Source organism: Pristiophorus japonicus, chromosome 6 (assembly GCF_044704955.1).
Source record: "Pristiophorus japonicus isolate sPriJap1 chromosome 6, sPriJap1.hap1, whole genome shotgun sequence".
Lineage (NCBI taxonomy): Eukaryota > Metazoa > Chordata > Chondrichthyes > Pristiophoridae > Pristiophorus > Pristiophorus japonicus.
The window spans coordinates 103,046,227-103,069,690 of record NC_091982.1 but is presented as its reverse complement, the minus strand read 5'-3'; the positions used below and the strand labels follow the sequence as shown (position 1 = coordinate 103,069,690).

At 46.5% G+C, this 23,464-nt stretch overlaps 1 protein-coding gene across 1 annotated transcript in view; it reads left to right on the top strand.

Moving 5' to 3' along the window:
- The window catches only part of LOC139265194 (sodium- and chloride-dependent neutral and basic amino acid transporter B(0+)-like), a 116,071-nt gene extending 94,582 nt beyond the window's left edge, over positions 1-21,489 (top strand). Inside the window, exons 10-14 of the mRNA XM_070882119.1 lie at positions 5,846-5,964; positions 19,554-19,653; positions 20,274-20,383; positions 20,677-20,847; positions 21,352-21,489. Coding sequence (XP_070738220.1) covers positions 5,846-5,964; positions 19,554-19,653; positions 20,274-20,383; positions 20,677-20,847; positions 21,352-21,489 — 638 coding nt within the window. The remainder of the gene's footprint in view (positions 1-5,845; positions 5,965-19,553; positions 19,654-20,273; positions 20,384-20,676; positions 20,848-21,351) is intronic.
- Positions 21,490-23,464: the final 1,975 nt, after the last annotated feature.

Sequence of the window (23,464 nt, the reverse complement as noted above, 5' to 3'; positions counted from 1 at the left end):
ATACACCTTTGACATAACTGGGTCACGTTTGGTTGCTCTACCAATCTCTTCAGCTGTGACTGGCAGTTCATCAATGTATGAAAAATAGAACACTTCTTCCCTATCGGGTGTAACTTGTAATGGGGAAGGCAATCTAGACGTAGCATCAGCATTACTGTGATCAGCTAATTATCTCTATTCAATATCCTATGTATATGCTGACAAAATCAAAGCCCACCTCTGCATTCGGGCTGCAGCTAATGTTGCAACTGGGGACTTTGGATGGAGGATTGCTGTCAGGGGCTTATGGTCCATAACAATGGTAAACCTACCACCATATAAGTATTTGTGGAACTTCTTGACCCCAAAAATGAATGCCAAAGTTTCCCTTTCGATTTGCGCATAATTATGCTCACTGGCACTGAGTGCTTGAAGCAAAAGCAATTGGTCTTTCCTCCCCACTATGTAGTACATGAGCGATCACTGCTCCAACTCCATACGGAGAGGCATCACACGCTAGATACGGCATAGGGAACTAACATGGTGCTCTCTACCAATTGGCTTTTACACTCCTTGAATGCTGTGTCGCATTCTTCTGACCACTTCCAATTGACCTGTTTTTTTCAATAGTTCATTCAGTGGATGTAACATTGTTGCCAAATTTGGTAGGAACTTCCCATAATGGTTCAAAAGACCCAAAAATGATCGAAGTTTTGGGAGTGGGTGCATTTCTGATTGCATCCAGCTTCCTCTTGGTTGGATGCAAACCATCTTTGTCTACTTTGTACCCTAAGTATTCCACTGAGTTTTGAAAAAACTTATACTTGCGAGCAGTCACTCGTACTCTGCTTCTCTGATTTGAGGAGTTCATTCAATATGTTATTATGAATTTGCCTGTTTGGTGCTGAAATTAGTATGTCATCTAAATAACATACTACCCCTTCAATACCTTGCAAAATCTGGTTCATCACCGCTTGGAATGTGGTGGAGGCTGAAGACACTCCAAATGGTAGAGTATTAAATTGATATAGGCCTAGATGAGTATTTTTAGTCAAGCATGACTTGGACTCCTCATCTCGTTCAAGTTGTAAGTAGGCATTCGTAAGATCCAGTTTTGAGAAGATCTGACCACCTGTCAGTGTTGTGAACAAATCTTCTACATTTGGCAATGTATTGGGGAGATTATCCTCTAGAATCTGGTTTATGGTTACTTTATAATTACCACACAACCTGACCTTACCATCGGACTTAGGTGTAACAACAATGGGTGTAGCCCAATTACATAGATCTATCTTAGAGATAATGTTCTCCATCTCTAGTCTTGAGTTCTTGCTTAACTTTCTCCTTGAGTGCATATGGTATGGGTCGTGGCTTGCAGTAAACTGGTCTAGCGTCCTTCTGTACTCTGACACTTGCCTTGAAACCTTGGATCGGACTGCGTGTTTCACAGAACACCTTCGGATACTTCTTGATGACATAATTCTTTGATGCAAATCTTTTTTCATTTTGAAAAATCTCACTCCAATCCAGCTTCAATGATCCCAACCAATTTTTTCCAAGTAAGGCAGGCTAGTCTCCGGCCACTACTAAGAAAGGCAAACTCTGAAATTGATGCTTGTATTTCACCGGTACGGTGATATGACCTACCACAAGAATGTTCTCTCCTAAGTAGCCTCGCAGCTCTATCTTGGATTTCTCCAATGGGAAATCACACAATTTGTCGAGGTATAGCGATTCTGGTATTATGCTCACAGATGCACCAGTGACAATTTCCATGGAGGATGATACTTTTTGAATCGCTGTTAGTTACCCTCATGTTCCTGATGATGTGTAGCTCTAAAACCTCCTTATCCTGTTATTTTTCTTCCATGCTATGTAGGCTCTGGGGATTTCTACTTATAGGTTTGAAAGTTGGTTTACTCTTTAGTCGGCATGCCTTCGCAAGATGCCCAGTTTTCCTGTAGAAGAAACACTCTGCCTTCACATAAGGACAATTTTGAGCAATGTGTTGGCCCAGACACCGATAGCATGACTTCAATGCTCTGTTACCCTTGCCAGTTGATGAGACCTTGGGGTCCAACTGCCTTTTACTTTTAACTTGAAAGCGATTTACCTCTGATGTCTGGCGATTGGAAATGGTACGAATATTCTTGGGAATATTGGTCAGCCATGTCCATTGATAATAGTTGTCTGACAAGCTAAATCAAAAGTCAAGTTAGGAGTTAAGAACATAAGAACATAAGAAATAGGAGCAGGAGTAGGCCATAGGGCCCCTAGAGCCTGCTCCGCCATTTAGTAAGATCATGGATGATCTGATCATGGACTCCGCTCCACTTCCCCGCCTGCTCCCCATAAACCCTTATCATTTAAGAAACTGTCTATTTCTGTCTTAAATTTATTCAATGTTCCAGCTTCCACAGCTCTCTGAGGCAGCGAATTCCACAGATTAACAACCCTCTGAGAGAAGAAAGTTCTCCTCATCTCTGTTTTAAATGGACAGCCCTTTATTCTAAGATCATGCCCTCTAGTTCTAGTCTCCCCCATCAATAGAAACATCCTCTCTGCATCCACCTTGTCAAGCCCCCTCATAATCGTATACGTTTCGATAAGATCACCTCTCATTCTTCTGTATTCCAATGAGTAGAGGCCCAACCTACTCAACCTTTCCTCATAAGTCAACCCCCTCATCCCCGGAATCAACCTAGTGAACCTTCTCTGAACTGCCTCCAAAGCAAGTATATCCTTTTGTAAATATGGAAACCAAAACTGCATGCAGTATTGGTGTGGCCTCACCAATACCTTGTATAGCTGTAGCAAGACTTCCCTGCTTTTATACTCCATCCCCTTTGCAATAAAGGCCAAGATACCATTGGCCTTCCTGATCACTTGCTGTACCTGCATACTATCCTTTTGTATTTCATGCACATGTCCCCCCAGGTCCCACTGTACTGTGGCACTTTGCAGTCTTTCTCCATTTAAATAATAACTTGCTCTTTAGATTTTTTTCTGCCAAAGTGCATGACCTCACACTTTCCAACATTATACTCCATCTACCAAATTTTTGCCCACTCACTTAGCCTGTCTATGTCCTTTTGCAGATTTTTTTGTGTCCTCCTCACACATTGCTTTTCCTCCCATCTTTGTCTCATCAGCAAACTTGGCTACTCAGTCCCTTCTTCCAAGTCGTTTATATGGATTGTAAATAGTTGGGGTCCCAGCACTGATCCGGGTGGCACCCCTCTAGTTGCTGGTTGCCAACCAGAGAATGAACCATTTATCCCGACTCTCTGTTTTCTGTTAGTTAGCCAAACCTCTATCCATGCTAATATATTACCCCCAATAAAGTGAACTTTTATCTTGTGCAGTAACCTTTTATGTGGCACCTTGTCAAATGCCTTCTGGAAGTCCAAATACACCACATCCACTGGTTCCCCTTTATTCACCCTTTCTTCTGATCGCATAATTTTTCATCCCACAAACAATGCTCAGTCCTGAAAGTTCCCGAAATTAGTGAATAGATAGATAGCTTTTTTAATGCTACAATGTACTCACTGATATCTTCGTCGGTTAACTGATCTCGTATTCCGAAACGTTAACTTTCAGCAATTTCCAGGGGCTCAGGACTGCAGTGCAATCTGCTTAAGTGATGTGTCCTTCGGCTTGACAGGCACAAGCACATTTTTCAGGGTTTCATACACCTCGGGCCTTGCTTCAGACAAGAAAATCACCCGTTTTCTTTCCAACACCACCCGGTTATAGTTTTCATCATCGGGGACTTCGATGATACTATTTGCAGTGAAAAACCTTACTAGCCGCTCCACATACATTCCAAAACTTTCACGGTCACTTTGAAACTCTCCCAAGCGTCCTATTATTCCCATAGGCACATCCATCTGGACTCTGGCAGTTCAGCCAAGTGTGCTTGTAATTTACCTTGGATTTTTAGCTGTTGATCAAAACAGAGAAACTCTCAGTCTCTGTCAGTTGGCTGAATCATCCACCAACAAAAAATTCAGCGAAGTTATCCGATTATCTCATTCTCCATCGCCAATGTTATGTTTCGGTACGACCTCACAAACAAACAGGCTTTAAGATGGCTGATAACTTTCGGAAGCCTGTCACATGACTTGTTTCCGCTTTACTGTTGTAAACAGCAATGGCTGCAATGCCACAGTAGTCCACTGGGTGGAGCTATATATATTACAAAACACATCCAATTTCCGTTTAAATGATCCTACATCTCTTTCTCATCAGTCCTGGTGGTAAGGCAATTTACTTTCTAATGTATGGAATCATTTCTTCTAACCCCCCCTTCGATCTTTTAGTGATAATTTTCCATCAATATCTCCATGTTAACAATTCAACAACTATTGGGAATAACCACTCCTTATTTACCTGTTATAATTTTGAAAACCTCCATTAGCTCTCCTAAATCTTCTCTGTTCCAGTGAAAAAAATCCCAATCTGTCAAGCCTGTCTTCATAACTTTGACTACTAATTCTTGGCATTATTCTGGTGAATCTTCACTGTACCCTTTTCATTGCCTCCAGTATCTTCCCTCAGTCAGATTGCCACAACTACATACAATTTTCCAACTATGTCCTAGCCACGTCTTATACAAAATTCAACATCACTGCTTGCTTTTACATTCAATATACCAAAGTAAAAACCCACAATCATTCTCAGAGCCATTTCAACCTGCACTACCACCTTTAAAGATCTCTGTATCTGCTCCCCTAGATCTCTCTGTTCCTCCAAACTGTTAAGAATCCCAGAGGTCACTGAGTAGGGCCATCAGCAAGTTAAGCAAAATTCTGTTGGTCAGTTCCATACTGCCTTCAATCTGAGGTTGAATAATTAAGGCTTTGTTCTCTGAGCTACACGTGACGCTGAATTTTGGTTTGGATGAACGTGCAGTGCAGTGATGGTTTGGGACTGACTGACCCTTCCCCATCTGCAGTGGCTGCTGCTGCAACAAAGACATTTAGTGAATGGCTGGAAGCATTGTTTTCATTCTGGCTTTGGTAATAAAGCCTGGTTTGATGGTGACTTTGTTCTGCAAATGTAAAGGGCTTAAAATATCAAATGCCCCTCTCACTGCTCGGGACAATAAAGGCGACCATTCTGCCCCATTTCCTCTGGATGAATGCTATCCATTCCATCCCAGCTCCCATTCCAAGACTGATAGCACTTCTTCAGCTTCCTCTCTACAGAGGCCGCCTATGAATGGACCTGCAATGGCTTTAACTCTCCAAGAGAGAAGGCAGGCTTAGTCTCTCAGTCAATACTTTGGGGTAGTGCCCCTCTCTGGGATCATTGCTTGGAACATTGCCTCTCCCTGAAACCTCTTGCTGGGCATGGAGGAAAGATTTTCCCTCCCATTCCCCTACTACAGCCCCCAGAAAAGATCATCAGGGTACTGAAAACATCCACTAGTCTCATTGACACTGGTGACCTGGAGGGAAAGCTGCAATGCCCTTCACTGAGGTTACTTTTGATCTTTTGCCCTTCTCTCCACGATGGTACAGCAGCACCAACCTCTCAGAAGCTCACTGAAAATGGCTTCAAAACACAGCATGAGAAAGGAGGCCCTGAAGTTATCAACCTGCGCCACCAGGGTCAGATCCTGTATTCCTGGTGCAAACACAGCGTAGCCTTGTGGTGATATTCTGCTTTTAATCTTGTAAAGGGCTGACAGCCTGACCACGTCTCTCCAATGTTTCAGAGAGTGGACTCATGGATAGAGGAATCTGTCCTCATCTGCTCCTCTCGTCTGCCAGGACCATGGTCTCCAGTGGTGGGTTTCTCTAGGACTGTGTAAATTATTCAATAATTACTGATCTCATTTAACTTTTTTTTTCATCAGAAGCAATTATAACAACCCTGCTGGACCAGTTCCCTAAGTTTTTGCGATCAAAGCGACTTTATTTGACAACTGGCGTTTGCTTGGTATTTTATTTCCTCAGCCTTGTATGTGTAACCCAGGTATGCTGTCCTTTTAATAATTTGCTACATTTCTATACGTCATTATTCATATATTCATATACATTTCTATGAAGGGATAAATTACAGGATTAAATAATAAAGAAGGGCCTTGTGTGTTGGTCCTGTAATTTTCCATTTGTTTAATATTGTGCAGTGATGGTGTGGGGCTGACTGATCCTTCCCCATTTGCTGTTACTAAATACAGAGCCTGGTTAAAGAGATGATGAAACTCAGCGTGAAAACTCTGAATCAGATTTACATTGTGTTCTTTTTAAATCAGCAGGATATTGTTGGAAATCTTCTCTTTCAGTGTAGGGATGAACACTTTGGTAGATTTCTGTCTCTGTGTTAGTTCGACTCAGTTGGTAACACTCTCGCCTCTGATCAAAAGGTTGTGGCTTGAAAACCCCAACCCAGGATTACAGAACGTCAGGAACTTCTTTAACCCACAAAGTGATCTACAGGTGGAATTAATTTCCTCACAGAGCAATGGAGGCAAAAAACCTTGGAATCACTGAAGAAAAAATGCAATGGTGGGATGTTTGCAAACCCTTAATGGTTGAATAAAGATGAACCGAATGCCCTTCATCATCCGTAATAATACCGTAGTCTCTAAACTGGCTGCTGCATTTACCCACATATCCATGGTCATCATAGGCACTCGCTCGGAATCGAGGAAGACTTGTTTCCACTCCCTAAGTGAGTTATTTGATGGCTGAACAGTCCAATACAAGAGCCACAGACCTTGTCACAGGTGGGACAGACATTCGTCGAGGGAAGGGATCGGTGGGGGCTGGTTTGCCGCGCACTCCTTCCGCTGCCTGTGCTTGGCCTCTTCGCGCACTTTGCGTTGAGACTCGAAGAGCTCAACGCCCTCCCGGATGCACTTTCTCCACCTCGGGTGGTCTTCGGGTGGATGACGCCTGCGTCTGCGCACATTCAGAGGCTGAACTCCAGGATATAGTCAATGTATTCACTGAGGCATATGAAAGCATGGGCCTTATGCTTAACATCCGTAAGACAAAGGTCCTCCACCAGCCTGTCACTGCCACACAGCACTGCCCTCCCAATCATGAAGATTCACAGCGCGGCCCTCAACAACGTGGACCATTTCCCATATCTCGGGAGCCTCTTATCAACAAAGGCAGACATTGATGCGGAGATTCAACATCGCCTCCAGTGTGCCAGTGCAGCCTTTGGCCTTCTGAGGAAAAGACCGTTTGAAGACCAGGCCCTCAAATCTACCACCAAGCTCATGGTCTACAGTACTGTAGTAAAACCCACCCTCCTGTATGGATCTGAGGCATGGACGATGTATAGAAGGCACCTCAAGTTGCTGGAGATATATCACCAACGATGTCTCCACAAGATCCTGCAAATCCCCTGGGAGGACAGGTGGACCAACTTCAGTGTCCTCGACCCGGCTAACATCCCCAGTATTGAAGCACTGACCACACTTGATCAGCTTCGCTGGGCAGGCCACAAAATTTGCATGCCAGATACGAGACTCCCAAAGCAAATGCTTTATGCGGAGCTCCTTCGTGGTAAACGAGCCAAAGGAGGACAGCGGAAACGTTATAAGGACACCCTCAAAGCCTCCCTGGTAAAGTGCGACATCACCACCAACACCTGGGAGACCCTGCAGCTCAACAACAGAGATTGGGGTGATCTTGGACCCGGCCTGGAGGCGGCGTAGGTTAAACAGCTTCCCACTGGTTCTGTAGTTTAGTTCCACTCCAGCGGGGAGCTTGTTGATTGTGAGGTGGAGCATGGCGGCTGAGAAGAGGGTTGGAGCGATGACGCAACTCTGTTTGACCCCGGTCCGGACATGAATTGGGTCTGTAATGAATCCGTTGGTAAGGATCATGGCCTGTATGTCATCGTGAAGCAGGCGAAGGATGTTGACAAACTTTTGGGTCATCTGAAACGGAGGAGGACGCTCCATAGACCTTCACGGTTGACAGTGTCAAAGGCCTTTGTAAGATCGAAAAAGGCCATGTATATGGGCTGGCGCTGCTCCTCCCTGCATTTTTCCTGCAGCTGTTGTGCTGCAAAAATCATGTCTGTTGTGCCCCGTAGTGGACGAAATCCGCATTGTGATTTCTGGAGGAACTCCTCAGCCGCAGGGAGAAGTCGATTGAGGAGAACCCTAGCGACAGCCTTCCCAGTGGGCTGATAGCAGGGAGATTCCCCTATAGTTGCCACAGTCGGACTTGTCCCTCTTTTTAAAAAATGGTCACAATCACTGCATCTCTGAAATCTCCCGGCATGCTCTCCTCCCTCCAGATGAGAGAGATGAGAGAGATGAGGTCATGTATACGCGCCAACAGCGCCTCTCCACCATACTTTAGCACCTCAGCAGGGATTCCATCCGCACCTGTAGCCTTGTTATTCTTCAGCTGTTTTATGGCTTTGCCTACCTCGTGCATCATTGGAGTTTCACTGAGTTGATGGCGGGTCGCATGCTGCGGGATGGAGTCGAGAACACTCGAGTCAAAGGCAGAGTCTCGATTGAGGCGATCTTCAAAGTGCTCCTTCCATCGGGCCCTGACAGCCTCGGTGTCCTTGATGAGTGTTTTCCCGTTCTTGGCCAGGAGTGGGGTGGGGCCTTGGGAGTTTGGACCGTTGCTGGCCTTGACTGCAGTGAAGAATCCTCGCATGTCATGGCTGTCGGCCAGTTGTTGTATCTCCTGTGCTTTCTCCATCCACCACCTGTTCTTTAGGTCCCGGGTTTTTTGTTGGACCTAAGCCTTGAGCCGTCTGTAATGTTGTTTTGCAGCTCCCGAATTGGATTGTTGCTTGAGGCTTAGAAATGCTTTGCGCTTGCGATCTATTAGTTCTTCGATCTCCTGATCATTTTCATCAAATCAGTCCTGATGTTTTCTGGTTGAGTGACCAAGTGTCTCTTCACAAGCACTGGTTATAGAGGCCTGGAGGGCAGACCAAGTGCTGTGGGCATTCAGCATCTCAGGGTCATCAAGGCACACCAGATTGGCTGTGAGGCACTGGCTGTATAGGGCTCTCTTAGCTGGGTCTCTAAGTGCCCCGGCATTAACTTTTTTGCGGAACTGCTTCTGCTGTCCCTTCTGCTTTGGAGTAATGTTAATGTTGATGATGGATTGGATTAGGCGGTGGTCCGTCCAGCAGTTGTCAGCGCCTGTCATGGCGCGGGTGATGCGCACATCCTTGTATTCCCTGGCTCGGACGATGACATAGTCAAGCAGGTGCCAGTGTTTGGAGCGAGGGTGTTGCCAGGATGCCTTGTATTTGTCCCTCTGGCGGAACAGGGTGTTGGCGATGAGGAGTTCTGGACATTTTGTCAGGAGTAGGGTACCACTGGAGTTGGCTTTCCCTACTCCCTCTCTGCCAATCACGCCTCCCCAGAGGGTTGTGTCTTTGCCGACCCTGGCATTAAAATCACCCAGGAGGATCAATTTGTCACCCGTGGGGACGCAGGACAAGGATGTCTCGAGTTTGGAATAAAAACCCTCTTTAGCCTCATCCGTTGCATCGAGTGTAGGGGCGTTTGCACTGATGTCTGTGGAGCATTGGTTCCGGGATAGGGTAATACGAAGAGTCAACCCCACTGTTCGTTAACCTCACTGGGGGAGTCTTTGAGGCGGTCGAGCAGCTCATTCTTGACGGCAAAGCCGACTCCATGAAGGCGGCGTTCTGCCTCTGGTTTCCCTTTCCAGAAGAAGGTGTAACCTCCACAATGTTCCTTCCACTGGCCTTCCCCAGCCCGCCGGGTCTCGCTTAGGGCGGCGATGTCAAAGTCAAAACGTCTGAGTTTCCGGGCAACTATCGCGGTGCGGCATTCCGGCTTGTTGCTATTGGGATTGTCCATGAGGGTCCTGACGTTCCAGGTCCCGAACTTCATACTGACGAAGTGGAAGATGCTTAGGCGTGAGTTCTTTTAACGTGCGGAGGCCGCTGCACACCAGCAACCACATGGGCTTAGCTGAACAAGGTCTTTGTCCAGTGGCAAGGGGGTCCAAGACAACTGGAGACCAGGCACAGCTCGATAAGCCTAATTGCCTATGGTGAAGTGTTGGCCGCAAGCTCGGCGCCAAGTAGCGCCATTGATGGTAGATGGCCCGAGGCTTGGTTGGGGGGTTAGGCATTAGGAAGGTGACTTCCAAAGTTATTTTAAAAGTTAAAAGTTGATAAAGATTCTCAATTTGTTTGAAAAGTTTCTAAGAGTTGTTAAAAAGTCGAAGATGTAGATTAATAATAGATATTTAAAAGTATTTCGATTAAGAGTCTAAAATGTAAGTTTTAAAAGTTCTCCAAATTGTTTAATAAGTTTAAAAGTTGACTAAAAGTTTAAAAATTAATTAAAAGTTGGTTGCGAGTATAAGACGTTGGGTTGAACGCCGCCGCCAAGGTCCCTTCGGCTGGTTCAGTGCCGGCCAGGAGTTCCTTCGGCAGGTTGAACGCCGGCCAGGAGTCCCTTCAGCCGGTTCGACGTCCTCGGAGTCCCTTCGGCCGGTTCGACGTCCCCCGAATCTGTCAGCACGATGCACACCTGGTGTGCGACCACGGGGACAGGTGTGGGCAGGTGTGGAGTCCTTTTGGCCTGGGATGGGCTCCGCCGGTGCAGAGTCCTTTTGGCCCGGGGCCGGTGCAGAGTCCTTTTGGCCCGGGGCCGGTGCAGAGGTAATGCAACAATGTAATTCATCTGGGTCAATTTCAAGACACGGGATAGGATACAGAGGCTGGAATTTTCTGTACCTGGGCGGGCTGGTTGTGGGCGGTTGCAATGGCGGTTCACGACCCTGCTTCTCATTCCATCTCTTTCCTGAGATTGACTTTCCATTAAAGGCACCAATTAAGGCCGCCCTGCGAGTTAACCGGCCCAATTAAATGGTGCGGGTCTGATGATGTAATTTTCAGCCGGGGTATGTAAAGGAGACATGGCCACATTGTATTTGAAGGTTCATCTCGGAGTCTGCAGGTTGTACACTGCACCATTGGACTGCTACAAAGTGCCAAACATGATTGCAATGAGACTGAGGGCTGCATCCAGGTTCTCCGATGACTTGCTCCAAATGATTGTGGAGGGAGTCATAGCACACAAGGAGGTCCTCTTCCGTTCCAATGGGCGGAACAGACTTCCTCAGCAGACTGAAGGAGCCTGGCTCCAAATAGCAGAGGAGGTCAATAGCAGGGATGTGATCAGAACGACCTGGGTGCAGTGCCAGAGACGTTTCAATGATCTTATTAGATCAGGAAAGGTGAGTGCAAAGTCGCACTCAACTTCATCCTGTTGCACCTCTGATTCACATCCCCATCACTCTGCCTTCCCAACCCTACTTCTGCACATCCTTATTCACACCAACATACCTTGCACGTCCATCCAGTCCTCTCTCTCTACCTGCATTATCACATCTCCATCTGACTAACCACCCCTCACATATACCCTCATCCTAATGCAATCATACCAACAATACACTAAGAGGCCACTTGGCAATACCTGCCCATTCCATCATAGTCACCCACTAAAGATGTAAGCCATCCACTCCTTATACTCTCTCTTCTTGGGCAGTCCCCCGGAGTTGAGGATCACTTCCTCCACATTAAAATGAGTTCTAAGGTGACTGATGAGACTAATGCGGGCCTGATGTTCCAGGTGCCGAACTTCATTTTAAACAGTGGAAGATGCCTGTTCATGACTTCTTTTAACATGAGGTGGCCGTTGCATACCAGCTACCACACAAACTTGACAGTGCAAGGTCTTGGTCCAATGGCAAAGGGATCCAAGACGATCGGAGTCAAGGCTCTGCTGCATGACCTAGCACACACACATGCAGATGCTCCTACTGAACCCCTCCCTCTCTCAGGTCCTCTCTCCCTGGTTTTCAGAGATTGCAGTGTAGGTGAGCGCATTGATCTTGGAGCAGCTTGCGAATTTGTCCATAAAATACTGACACTGCCTCGGGCCCCTCACCCCCAGGCTCCAGTGCGCTGCTCTCCTGCGATTTTCCACTCTCTCTCCAGCCACTCACGCTTTGGTTGTTGGTTCTTTACTCGTGACCATGTGTATTCTGGCCTCGTGTCTTGACGTCGCTGCTGGCTGCGGATCCCGACTTCGCTGCTGACCTCATTGCTGGCCTCTTGATCCGACCTCCCTGCTGGTCCGTGCTGTACCTTCCCTGGGTCCCGACCTCGCTGCTGGCCTCGGTCTCCCGACCTCACTACTGGCCCTAGCCTCCCGATCTCGCTACTGGCTCGTGCTGTACCTTTCCTGGATTCCGGCTTCGTTGCTAGAACATGCTGAACCTTTCCTGGGTCCTTGCCACCCACCGATTCGTTATACTCATTCCATCACTCTCGCTCAACCTTCTCCTCTTTCACTCCTTGCAGGAAAAGAGAGCCCACAATAAGAGGGAGAGAACCAGAGGTGGCACGCCATCATTGGTCACCTTAACATCAGCAGAGGAGGCTGCACTGGAATTTTCGGGAGTCACTGAGCAGCTTAAGTTTGGAGACAGAGAGAGAGGAGGACATGTCAGCAACCTGGTGACAGATTTACATCTCCTATAGCTACATGACATAGAGCAGTCACTCATATGGGAACTGATGTCAGCAGGCAGTGAATGTTCATCATGTGCATAATGGTCTCTGTACTCATTCTTAATAGGACATATCCAACTCATCTCTTTATTCTCCCATAGATCCCTCAAGAGCCACTACAACTGTCCAGGAGGAAGAGGAATGCTCAGAGCAGCTTCCAGCCTCTGAGGGCGCACCGTCATCAGATATAAGTGCACCCAGCACCAGCCCAGATACGCACACAGGTGTCTCACAAGTCACAACTGAACAAGAGCAGATGGTGGAGACAGGGACAGCAATGCAGACATCTGGCCCGGGGAGGGAAGGACACAGGACACTCCCAGCTCTGCTCAGCTGCATGAAGATGCTGAGCCTCGGGGTGGCTATCCAGAAAGAGGGAATTCCTGGAGATGCAGCAAGAATGTTGGAGGCTTTGACAGGTTTTGCAAATGCGATGTTTGCAAATGTCCAGAGAATGCAGGAGTCCATCTGCAGCATGAGCATCATCGTATAACAGGCGAAGGCGACTGTAGGGTCTTCCATGGATAGGATGGCCACCTGCATGGAGCAGCTAAGACGCCACTCACAAGAATACATGGTCTCTATGGAGAATAGATGGCTATCATTTATCACTTTTTTATTCGTTCATGGGACGTGGGCATCGCTGGCAAGGGCAGCATTTATTGCCTATCCCTAATTGCCCTTGGGAAGGTAGTGATGAGCCGCCTTTATGAACTGCTGCAGTCCTTGTGATGAAGGTACTCCCACAGTGCTGTTGGGAAGGGAATTCCAGGATTTTGACCCAGCGATGATGAAGGAACAGTGATATACTTCCAAGTCAGGATGGTGTGTGACTTGTAGGGGAACTTGGGGATGGTGGTTTTCCCATGCGACTGCTGACCTGGTCGTTCTAAGTGATAGAGGTTGCGGGTTTTGGAGGTGCTGCCGAAGAAGCCTTGGTGAGTTGCTGCAATGCATCTTGTAGATGGTACACACTGCAGCCACGGTTAGCTGGTGGTGGAGGGAGCGAATGTTTAAGGTGGTGAATGGGCTGCCAATCAAACAGGCTGCTTTGTCCTGGAGGATGTCGAGCTTCTCGCTGGCCTACATTGGCTCCTGGTTAACCAACTCCTCAATTTCAAAATTCTCATCCTTGTTTTCAAATCCTTCCATGGCCTCACCCCTCCCTAATCTCCTCCAGCACCACAATTGCTACCCCGCCCCCCCCCCACCCGAGATGTCTGCGCTCCTCTAATTCTGCCCTCTTGAGCATCTCTGCTTATAATCGTTCAATCACAGGTGAGTCTGCCTTCTGTTGCTGAGGCCCTAAGCTCTGGAATTCCCTGCCTAAACCTCTCTGCCTCTCCACCTCACTTTGTTCCTTCAAGACGCTCCTTAAAACCAACCTCTCATCTGCCCTAATTTCGCCTTATGCGGCTTGGTGTCAAATTTTGTTCTCTCATAATACTCCTATGAAGCGCCTTGGCACCTTTCAGTATATTAAAGATGCTATATAAATACAAGTTGTTGTTGTAGATGGTGGAAAGGATTTGGCGAGTCAGGAGATGAAACGCTCACTGTAGAATACCCAGGCTCTGACGTATTCTTGTTGCCGCAGTATTTATGTGGCTGGTCCAATTAAGTTTCTAGTCAATGGTGACCGCCAGGGTGTTGATGATGGGAGATTAAGTGATGGTAATGCCGTTGAATGTCAAGTTTAGACTCTCGCTTGTTGGAGATAGTCATTGCCTGGCACTTGTGTGCCGTGAATATTACTTGCACTTATCAGTCCAAGCCTGAATGTTGTTCAGGTTTTGCTGCACACAGGTATGGACTGCTCCATTATCTGAGGAGCCCTGTATGCTGCTTCCACTTTTCAGCATGCATGTAGTCCTGTGTGGCAGCTTCCCCAGGTTAGCACCTAATTTTTAGGTATTGGTGCTGCTCCTGGCATGCTCTTCTACACTCCTTATCTATGGAGAATAGATGGCAAATGTTCATAGACCTCCTCTCCCTAGAAGGGATGTCATGGCCCCACTGCTGTGCAGCAAGCCTGAGGAAGAAAGTGTTCGAGGATCAGGCCCTCAAATCTGGCACCAAGCTTATGGTCTATAAGGTTGTAGTGATACCCGCCCACCTGTATGGCTCAGAGATGTCGACCATGTACAGCAGACACCTCAAATCACTGGAGAAATACCATCAATGATGTCTCCGCAAGATCCTGCAAATATCCTGGGAGGGTAGATGCACCAACGTCCGTGTTCTCGATCAGGCCAACATCCACAGCATCAAAGCACTGACCACACTAGACCAGCTTCGTTGGGTGGGCCACATTGTCCACATGCCTGACACGACTCCCAAAGCAAGCGCTCTAATCGGAACTCCTACTCGGCAAGCGAGCCCCAGGAGGGCAGGGGAAACGTTTCAAGGACACCCTCAAAGCCTCCTTGATAAAGTGCAACATCCCCACCGACACCTGGGAATCCCTGGACAAAGACCACCCTAAGTGGAGGAAGAGCATTCGGGAGGGCGCTGAGCATCTCGAGTCTCATCGCCGAGAGCATGAAGAAAACAAGCACAGGCAGCCGAAGGAGAGTGTGGCAAACTCTCCACCCACCCTTTCCTTCAACCATTGTCTGTCCCACCTATGTCAGAGTCTGTATTTCCCATATTGGACTGTAGTCACCCAATAACTCACTTTTAGAGTGGAAGCAAGTCTTCCTCGATTTCGAGGGACTGTCGATGATGGCTGCTGTGCAGCAATGTGCTCTCCAGCACCTTGCTAGTAAGAAAGTGCAGGTGGCCCATGAGCGGGATGATGGTGAGAGAGGACATGGAAGTGGGGGCTCCTCTCAAAGTGCTCACACTTCTCCCCTTTTGCCCCACCTCAGTCAGAGCCCCAGGTGGCTCCTCAGATCACGATGGCCGAGTCTGCCCCTGCACAGATGTAGCAGGAGCAGACTTTAGCGTGACCATCACATGCTCCAAAACCCAGAAATTGCCTGCAGTCGCAGCAGGGAAGTGAGCAGGCTGCCTCTACCTCTGCTGAAGCCACAGAGTAGCATCTCTTGGAAACACTTGGAACACAAGGAGATGCACAAGAGTAGCCACTTGGGTGTTTTAATAAATGTTTGTGCAAAGATTATGTTACTGTGATGTCACAGATAAAAATATTTATTTTCACTACTTTCCAGTCATGGACAAATTTGTGTGCAACTTTGTAATGAGACATAATGTTAACTCCATCAATGGTGGTCAGTGTGAAAGGAATAGCTTGGTCATTATAGGGATAATTTATGGTGCTGCTGTGGGGTGGTGTGAAGCTGGCGCAGCATGTGACAGCCACATGAGTGTAATGTGTAAAATTAAGTTAATTTGGACATGCTGATGCCATTTTTGGCCTCCTGGGCAGCAATGTGCTCGGAAGCTGATTGGATATGGTCTTGATTCCTCCTGCTTCTTCTCTCATCTTCCAACTGAAGAGGCTGTGTGGTCAGAGCCTTGCTTCTCATGCTGCGCTAATCCTTGCATCTGTGCTATGCCGTACAGGGCGCAGCAGATCACAATGATCCTGGAGACGCTGGCTGGTGTGTACTGAAGGGCTCCTCTAGATCTGTCAAGGCATCTGAAGTGCATTTTGAGAACACTATTGTCTGCTCTATGACACATCTGGTGGAAATGTGGCTATCATTTTATCCCTCAAGTTAAAAAGAGCGTAGACTTGAATGGATATGGCAGACAAATGGTTTAGCCATTCACTGCCAGATTTGGGTCGAACACACAAAACATTTACGCTACAAAAACTGTTCACTATTCCTGGATCATTCTGGATTGCAATAACCCCAGGTTACTATTCTCTACTGCTAACCATCTCCTTAAACCTCTCTCCCCTGTCTCCACCACACTCACCTCCAACAACAAGTGTGAGGAGCTCATGGACTTCTTTGTATCAAAGAGTAAGACCATCCGATCAGCTACCTCTGCGAGTTCCCTTCCTTCACCTAGCCCACAGGGCCAAACTTCATCTGATGCTACCTATTGCCCTAGCCCTAATCTCACATTTTTTCTAGTTTCTCTTTGATCTCCCTTCTTAATCTCTCTAAACCCATCTTATCCATGAGACCCACTTCCTGCTCTCTTGAACCTATTCCCACTAAACTGCTGACCACCTAACTTCCTTTTCTGGCTCCTATGTTAGCCGACATTGTTAATGGTTCTCTGTACTCAGGTACTGTTCCCCTCTCCTTCAAATCTGCTGTCATTACCCCTCTCCTTAAAAAAACAACCCTTGGCCCCACTTTACTTGCTATCGCTTCATCTCCATCCTCCCTTTCCTGTCCAAAGTACTTGAACGTGTTGTTGCCTCCAAACTTCATGGTCACCTTTCCATGAATTCAATGTTTGAATCCCTTCAATCTGGCTTTCGCCCCTGCCACAGTACCGAAACTGCTCTCATGAAAGTCACAAATGACATTCTTTGTAACTGTGGCAAAGGTCAACTATTCCTCCTCGTCCTTCTGGACCTGTCTGCAGCCTTTGACACAGTTGACCACTCCATTCTCCTCCAACGTCTCTCCACCAATATCCAGCTAGGTGGGACTGCACTTGTCTGGTTCCATTCTTATCTATCTAATCGTAGGCAGAAAATCTCCAGCAATGGCTTCTCTTCCCACTCCCGCATCGTTACCTCAGGTGTCCCCCAAGGATCTGTCCTTGGTCCCCTCTTATTTCTCATCTATATGCTGCCCCTTGGCAATATCATCCATAAACATGGAGTCAGTTTCCACATGTACGCAGACGACACCCTGCTCTACCTCTCCACCACTTCTGTCGACCCCTGCTTGGTATCTAAATTGTCAGATTGATTGGTCCGACATCTAGTACTGGATGAGCAGAAATTTTCAATTAAATATTGGGAAGACCAAGGTCATTATCTTTGGTCCCCGCCACAAACTGCATTCCCTAAGCACTGACTCCATCCCTCTCCCTAGCATCAATCTGAGGGTGAACAAGACTGTTCGCAACCTAGGTGTCATATTTGATCCTGAAATGAGTTTCCAGCCACATATCCATGGCATAACTAAAACCGTCTTTTTCCGCCTCCGCCCCTGCCTCACCTCTTCTGCTGCTGAAACCCTCATTCATGCCTTTGTTACCTCTAGACTTGACTACTCCAACACACTCATGGCTGGCCTTTCACATTCCACACTACGTAAACTTGAAGTCATCCAAAACTCAGCAGCCCGTGTACTAACCCGCACCAAGTCAAGATCACCCATTACCCTTGTGTTTTCTGACCTACATTGGTTCCCAGTATTTTCAAAAATTCTCATCCTTGTTTACAAATCACTCCATGGACTTGCCCCTCCCCATCTCTGTAATCTTTTTCAGCCTCACATTCCCACAAGATAGCTGCGCTTGTCAAATTCTGGCCTCTTGAACATCCCTCATTATAACTGCTCAACCATCGGTGGCATGCCTTCAGCTGTTTGGGCCCTACGCTCTGGAACTCCTTCCCTAAACCTCTACGCCTCTCTACCTCTCTTTCCCCCTTTAAGGCGCTTGTTAAAACCTACCTCTTTAAACAAGCTTTTGATCATCTGCCTTAATTTCTTGTGGCTCAGTGTCAAATTTATCTGTTTGTCTGTAACACTGTTGTGAAGTGCCTTACTATGTTAAAGGCGCTTTATAAATAAAAGTTATTATTATTATCTCTCCTCAGCCTCAGTATTGGTGTTTTCAAGGGTGTCATGAGCCACGTCTTCAGTGGATAACCCTTGTCTCCAAACAGCCAGTCGGGAAGTCTGTTTGGAGGAGCAAAGAGCTGAGGGAGGGTGCAGGATGAAAGTCATGACAGCTGCCACGGAATTTGGCAAACACACACATGATGATCTTCCTATGGTGCAGACAAGCTGTATATTCCCTTGCTGCTGACAAAGTCTCCTGGGTGATGATGGTGTGCCCTGATGTCCACATGTGTGCAGTCGATGATGCCCCGCACCCATGGGAAGCCAACCAGAGCTGCAAAGCCCAGCACGCCCAGTAACACTGGCTTCATCAGTGGAAAAGTTGATGTAATTGGCTGACTTGTGAAACAGGGCATTGGTGATTTGTGTGATGTATCAGTGGATGGCCGAATGCAAGATGCCACAAATGTCTGCTGCAGATCTCTGGAAGGAGCCTAAGGTGAAGAATTTGAGGATGCTAGTGACTTTAAAAGCCACTGGTAAGGCGAGCCCACCTGCTCCTCTGGGCTGCAGGTCTTGCTCCAGCAATCTGCAAATGTCTGCGACAACCTGGCATGATAGCCTGAGCTTCCTTTGGCACTGCTGCTCAGTCATGTCGAGGAAGCTCATCATCTGCCTATATACCCTATTTTGGGGCTATCTGATGCCCTCTGTCCTGTGCATCAAGGGAAGGTTGGTGGTGTTGTTGGTACTGCTGGTGTACTTGGTGCTGGTGTTGTTGGGACTCATTGTGGTCCGATTCTAAGTGAGAATGTATAAACAGCATCCATGCTGATGGAATAGATGGCAGGTCAAGTAGAGATGACTGAAGCAATCAGTCAATGGTGAGATAGCTTCTACCAATGAGGTGCCAGTGGATCCCGAAAGGTAGGTTTAAAAAGACTCTCCCGTTTGGGTCACTGCCATGCCGGCAAACACAAGCAAGGGAAAGGCGCATGGGGGCGGGATGATGGCGGGTTCCCGACTCGCTCCAAGATATTTCAAATTTCCCACCCGACCTGTCTCCAATTGCAGCCACATGGACCCCAGAAAATTCCGGCCAGAGTTACTGGGTATTACAAACATAAACAGCCACATGGGAGTATCTGATTAGTGTGTGTTTTTATTCAAACTGTGGTTATGATGGACTAGAAAGAGAGTAATGTGACCAGTATACTCAAGTGAGGATTTGTACTTTAACATGCAGTAAAAGTGCTGATGTCGTGTCCCAGACATTGCTTATTTTGAATGGAGAGTTTTATAGCTTTCTCATGTAGCATATTTTCAAATATTTTAATTTATTTTCAGGCTGGGATTTACTGGATAAATTTGATTGATCATTTTTGTGCTGGGTGGGGCCTCATTTTTGCAGCTCTGCTGGAACTCATTGGACTAAGCTGGATCTATGGTAAGTACAATCTTTCCCCATTTGTTTCCAAAGTATGAGACAGGCAGTGCCTTCTGCGTCCTTCACCCGGAAAGCCCCCTTGTTCTTGCTGGGTTACAGCTGGTTGTTGGTGGGGTAAATTTTGCTGAAGCCATTTTCCTGCTAATTACTGATGGTGATCTTGTTCAAACATCTTCACCCCGAGTTGTACAGCTGTTTACTACTTGACTCAGCGAGTTACCAATTTCTCCCAACTATCAAGGCAGATGGAACAACAGAACAGGTCCTGCTTCATGAGTGTCTTCATGTTTCTTCTGACCTTCTGGGATCCATTTAATATTCTTCAGCTCACTTTGATAGTCCATCCTCTCCCATTTTGATAACTGGGTCTATCCATCTCAGCATGAGCCTTTCCTAGAGTGAGCAGCTGTTCTTCAGGATTTTCTACAAACATTTTGCCACACAGGTAATCATGCTGGTGACGGGAGAATTTACTCGTCCTGTTTGTAATCCTGAGTGATCCTTTCCTTGATTTAACCTGTTCATTAGTGGCACCCAGAGATGAACTTACAGCAAACAAGCTGCCTCAAAGACAGGACAAACCAAGTGATTATGTACCTCTATCTTCTTGTTGTTCACAGGAGTAAACCGATTTATCAAGGACATTGAGATGATGATTGGAGAAAAGAATTGGCTCTTTTGGTTGTGGTGGAGAGCATGTTGGTTGTTTATCTCTCCGTGCTTGCTGGCAGTAAGGAGTCATTACATCTTTTAGTGACTTAAACTGAAAATAATCAAGCTGCAGATAATCTATCTCATTCGGTTTCTGAACTTGTTTTGTGAAATCATTTCCTATTTAAGGCAGAGATAGACAGATTTTTGAGTAATAGGGGAATAAAGGGTTATGGGGAGAGGGCAGGGAAGTGGAGCTGAATCCATGATCAGATCAGCCATGATTTTATTGTTTGGCGGAGCAGGCTCGAGGGGCCAGGTGGCCTACTCCTGCTCCTATTTCTTATGTTCTTATGTTCTTATTTCATGCAGGTAATCTTAATCTGGTCCTTAGCAACATTTTCCCCACCAACATATGGATCTGTTGAGTACCCTATCTGGGCAACAGCACTTGGCTGGTGTATGATAATCTTCTGTATGATGTGGATCCCTATTGTCGCCATTATGAAAATTGCCCAATCTGAGGGCACGACCTTATGTCAGGTAAGGAAACACCTTGATATCTTTCCAAGAGGAATGTACAGGTTTCCCAATTCTCACCATGCTTCAGTGGAAGAGCAAAGGAAAGCTAGAGAAATGACGTAAACAACATTTTTAAGCATTGTACTGTTTCTCCAGTGATTCTGCCAATTTTTAAAATACCTTTCAATTTTTTAAAAAATTGATACATGCCATAATTTAAATAGTCAATCAGAAAATCTAAGCTCCAGTGTCTGCACCAAGCACCCCAATTCTGGTATATTCCAGCCACAGACAGATACTCTCCTCTACTCACTCCTAACATTGGCACACACACACACACACATCTGGAACATTCTTTGGAATTCTCCTCTGACACCATTAGACAATAATACAGGATACTGCAGTGACTCATGAATCATACTATTGTCAACTAGCTGATAATGATCAGAGTTTTTTCTAGTTGGATGTTAATGGTGGGTAAAAATCAGGTAGAAATTATTAAGCATTTAACTTTTCTTTTCACAGAAAATTTCTGCTGCTTGCACATCAGCTCCTGATTGGGGTCCATACTTGGAACAACACAGAGGGGAAAGATACAGAAACAGGCTCGATTCTACAGAAGCCCCTAACAGTGTGCAACTTCTGGCTGTGCCTGAGATGTGAAAGTTTAAAGGAAAATTATTGTTTAACTTGTAAATTATGGCCCTGAAAAATCTACCATTGTTCAGGTGTACTCCCACCATATCTTCAAGAACAACCAGCAATTCAGCTGGGATCCATTTACATCTATTTAATTGAAATAAACTGTCAGCTGGAATGCTGCCTTTTCCATTCATTATCTTATAAACCTCAATCATATCCCCCCTAAGTCTACACTGCTCTGGTATAGAGTCCCAAGTCTTTTAGCCTATCTTGACAACTAAGATGCTTTCGACTTGGAATTAGTCGAGTGGCCCTCTTCTGCACCCTTTCCAGAGCCTCAATATCATCCACCATGTGTGGAGACCAAAACTGAACACAGTATTCCAAGTGCAGTCTGAGTAAGGTCTTGGGGTAGAAATTCAGTGTGCCCGAAACGGGTCGCACCTACTTCTTCTGATGTGTTTTCACCATTGCTGTGGATGAGGTGGCCTCCTGTGTGAAATTCAGCTCTTTGGCATTTTTTGGGGAGCGGACCAGAAGTCGATCACAATAGGGGTGGAAGTGCGGCGGTGAGTACTCGAGAGGGGTGGAAGTGGAGACAGGATGGAGTCTCTGCCACTGTCAGTCATCAGCTTGCCGCTGATGACGTCAAGACGCCTGTGCGTCACGTCTCTCCCCTTCACTGAAAGGGGAGAGCTGCTGCAAACTCTGCGATTATTTTAGTTAGGTCCACTGGGCCACCAGGGAGGATTTCAGCCAGGCCAGTGGTCTGATACCCAAGAGGGGGTGCCAGGCTGCATGTTGGTGGCCTGGCCGAACTCAGAGGCATATTTGTCGGGCTGACCTGGCAGTCGGTCGACAGAAAATAAAATGCCGGCCACAGCAGTGTGCCTTTCTCTTGAATAACCGTCGCACAGCCATGTTGCACACACTTCAAACACAGTGCACCGACAGAAAAAGCTGTTGTGGGCACCGCTTGGCGGCCTGAAGATTTTTGTTGCTGAAATTCTATGGAGGTGTGGAAGATCAGCGATGCACTCTTGCAGTGGGGCAGAAGTGGAGTCCGCCGGAAAAATCAACTAGGTGAATTTCACTGGCGATGGCCATTTGACCACAAATCGGCAGCCACTAAACTCTGCCATTTGGCCGTTGCTTTTAGACGGCAAGAGGCCTTTTTGGGAGGCTGAATTTCAGCCCCCTTGTCTTGTACTCAATTGTCCTTTGGATACACCCCAACATCCTATTTTTTACCTTTATTACTCATTTACCTTTAAGGATGTATGCACTATAATTCCCAAATCTCTTTCTATCTCCACCATCTTTAATGCCTTTCCCTGTTGAGCATTTGCCTTGCCGTCATGCATAACACTGCACTTATCCAAGTTATATATCATTTTCCAGTCTTGAGCCCAATCTCCCAACACATTAAGATCTGCCTGAAGCAGATGATCTTCTACAGTTCTAACACTCGCACAGATCTTGGTATCATCTATAAATTTGTAAATTGTGCCCCCAATCCCAAAATACAGATCATTAATAAAAAGCAACGGTCGCAACACTGATCCCTGTGGGTCTCCAAACAGATCCAAATCCATCTATAACTACTCTTTGCCTGCATCCTGCTAGCCAGTTCTGAATCCAACTCAATATATTTCCATTAATACCAGAGGCTCTGATCTTATAGTGAGGCCTCTTATGCGGTACCTTCTCAAAAGATTTTTGGAAATCTAAGTAGACAATGTCTACTGGGCTTCCCTTGTCCACCAACTTTGTAACTTTTTCAAAAAATACAATTAGATTTGTGAGACATGACCTCTTTTTTATGAAGCCATGTTGGGTGCCCCTAATATGTTCTTCCCTATCCAAGTATTCATATATTACATCCCTTATGATTCTTTCAAGCATCTTACTTATTACTGATGTTAAACTCATGGGCCTATAGTTACCCGGGTCTGCCTTGTCACCTTTTTTTAGAAATAGGGACTACATTAGCTTC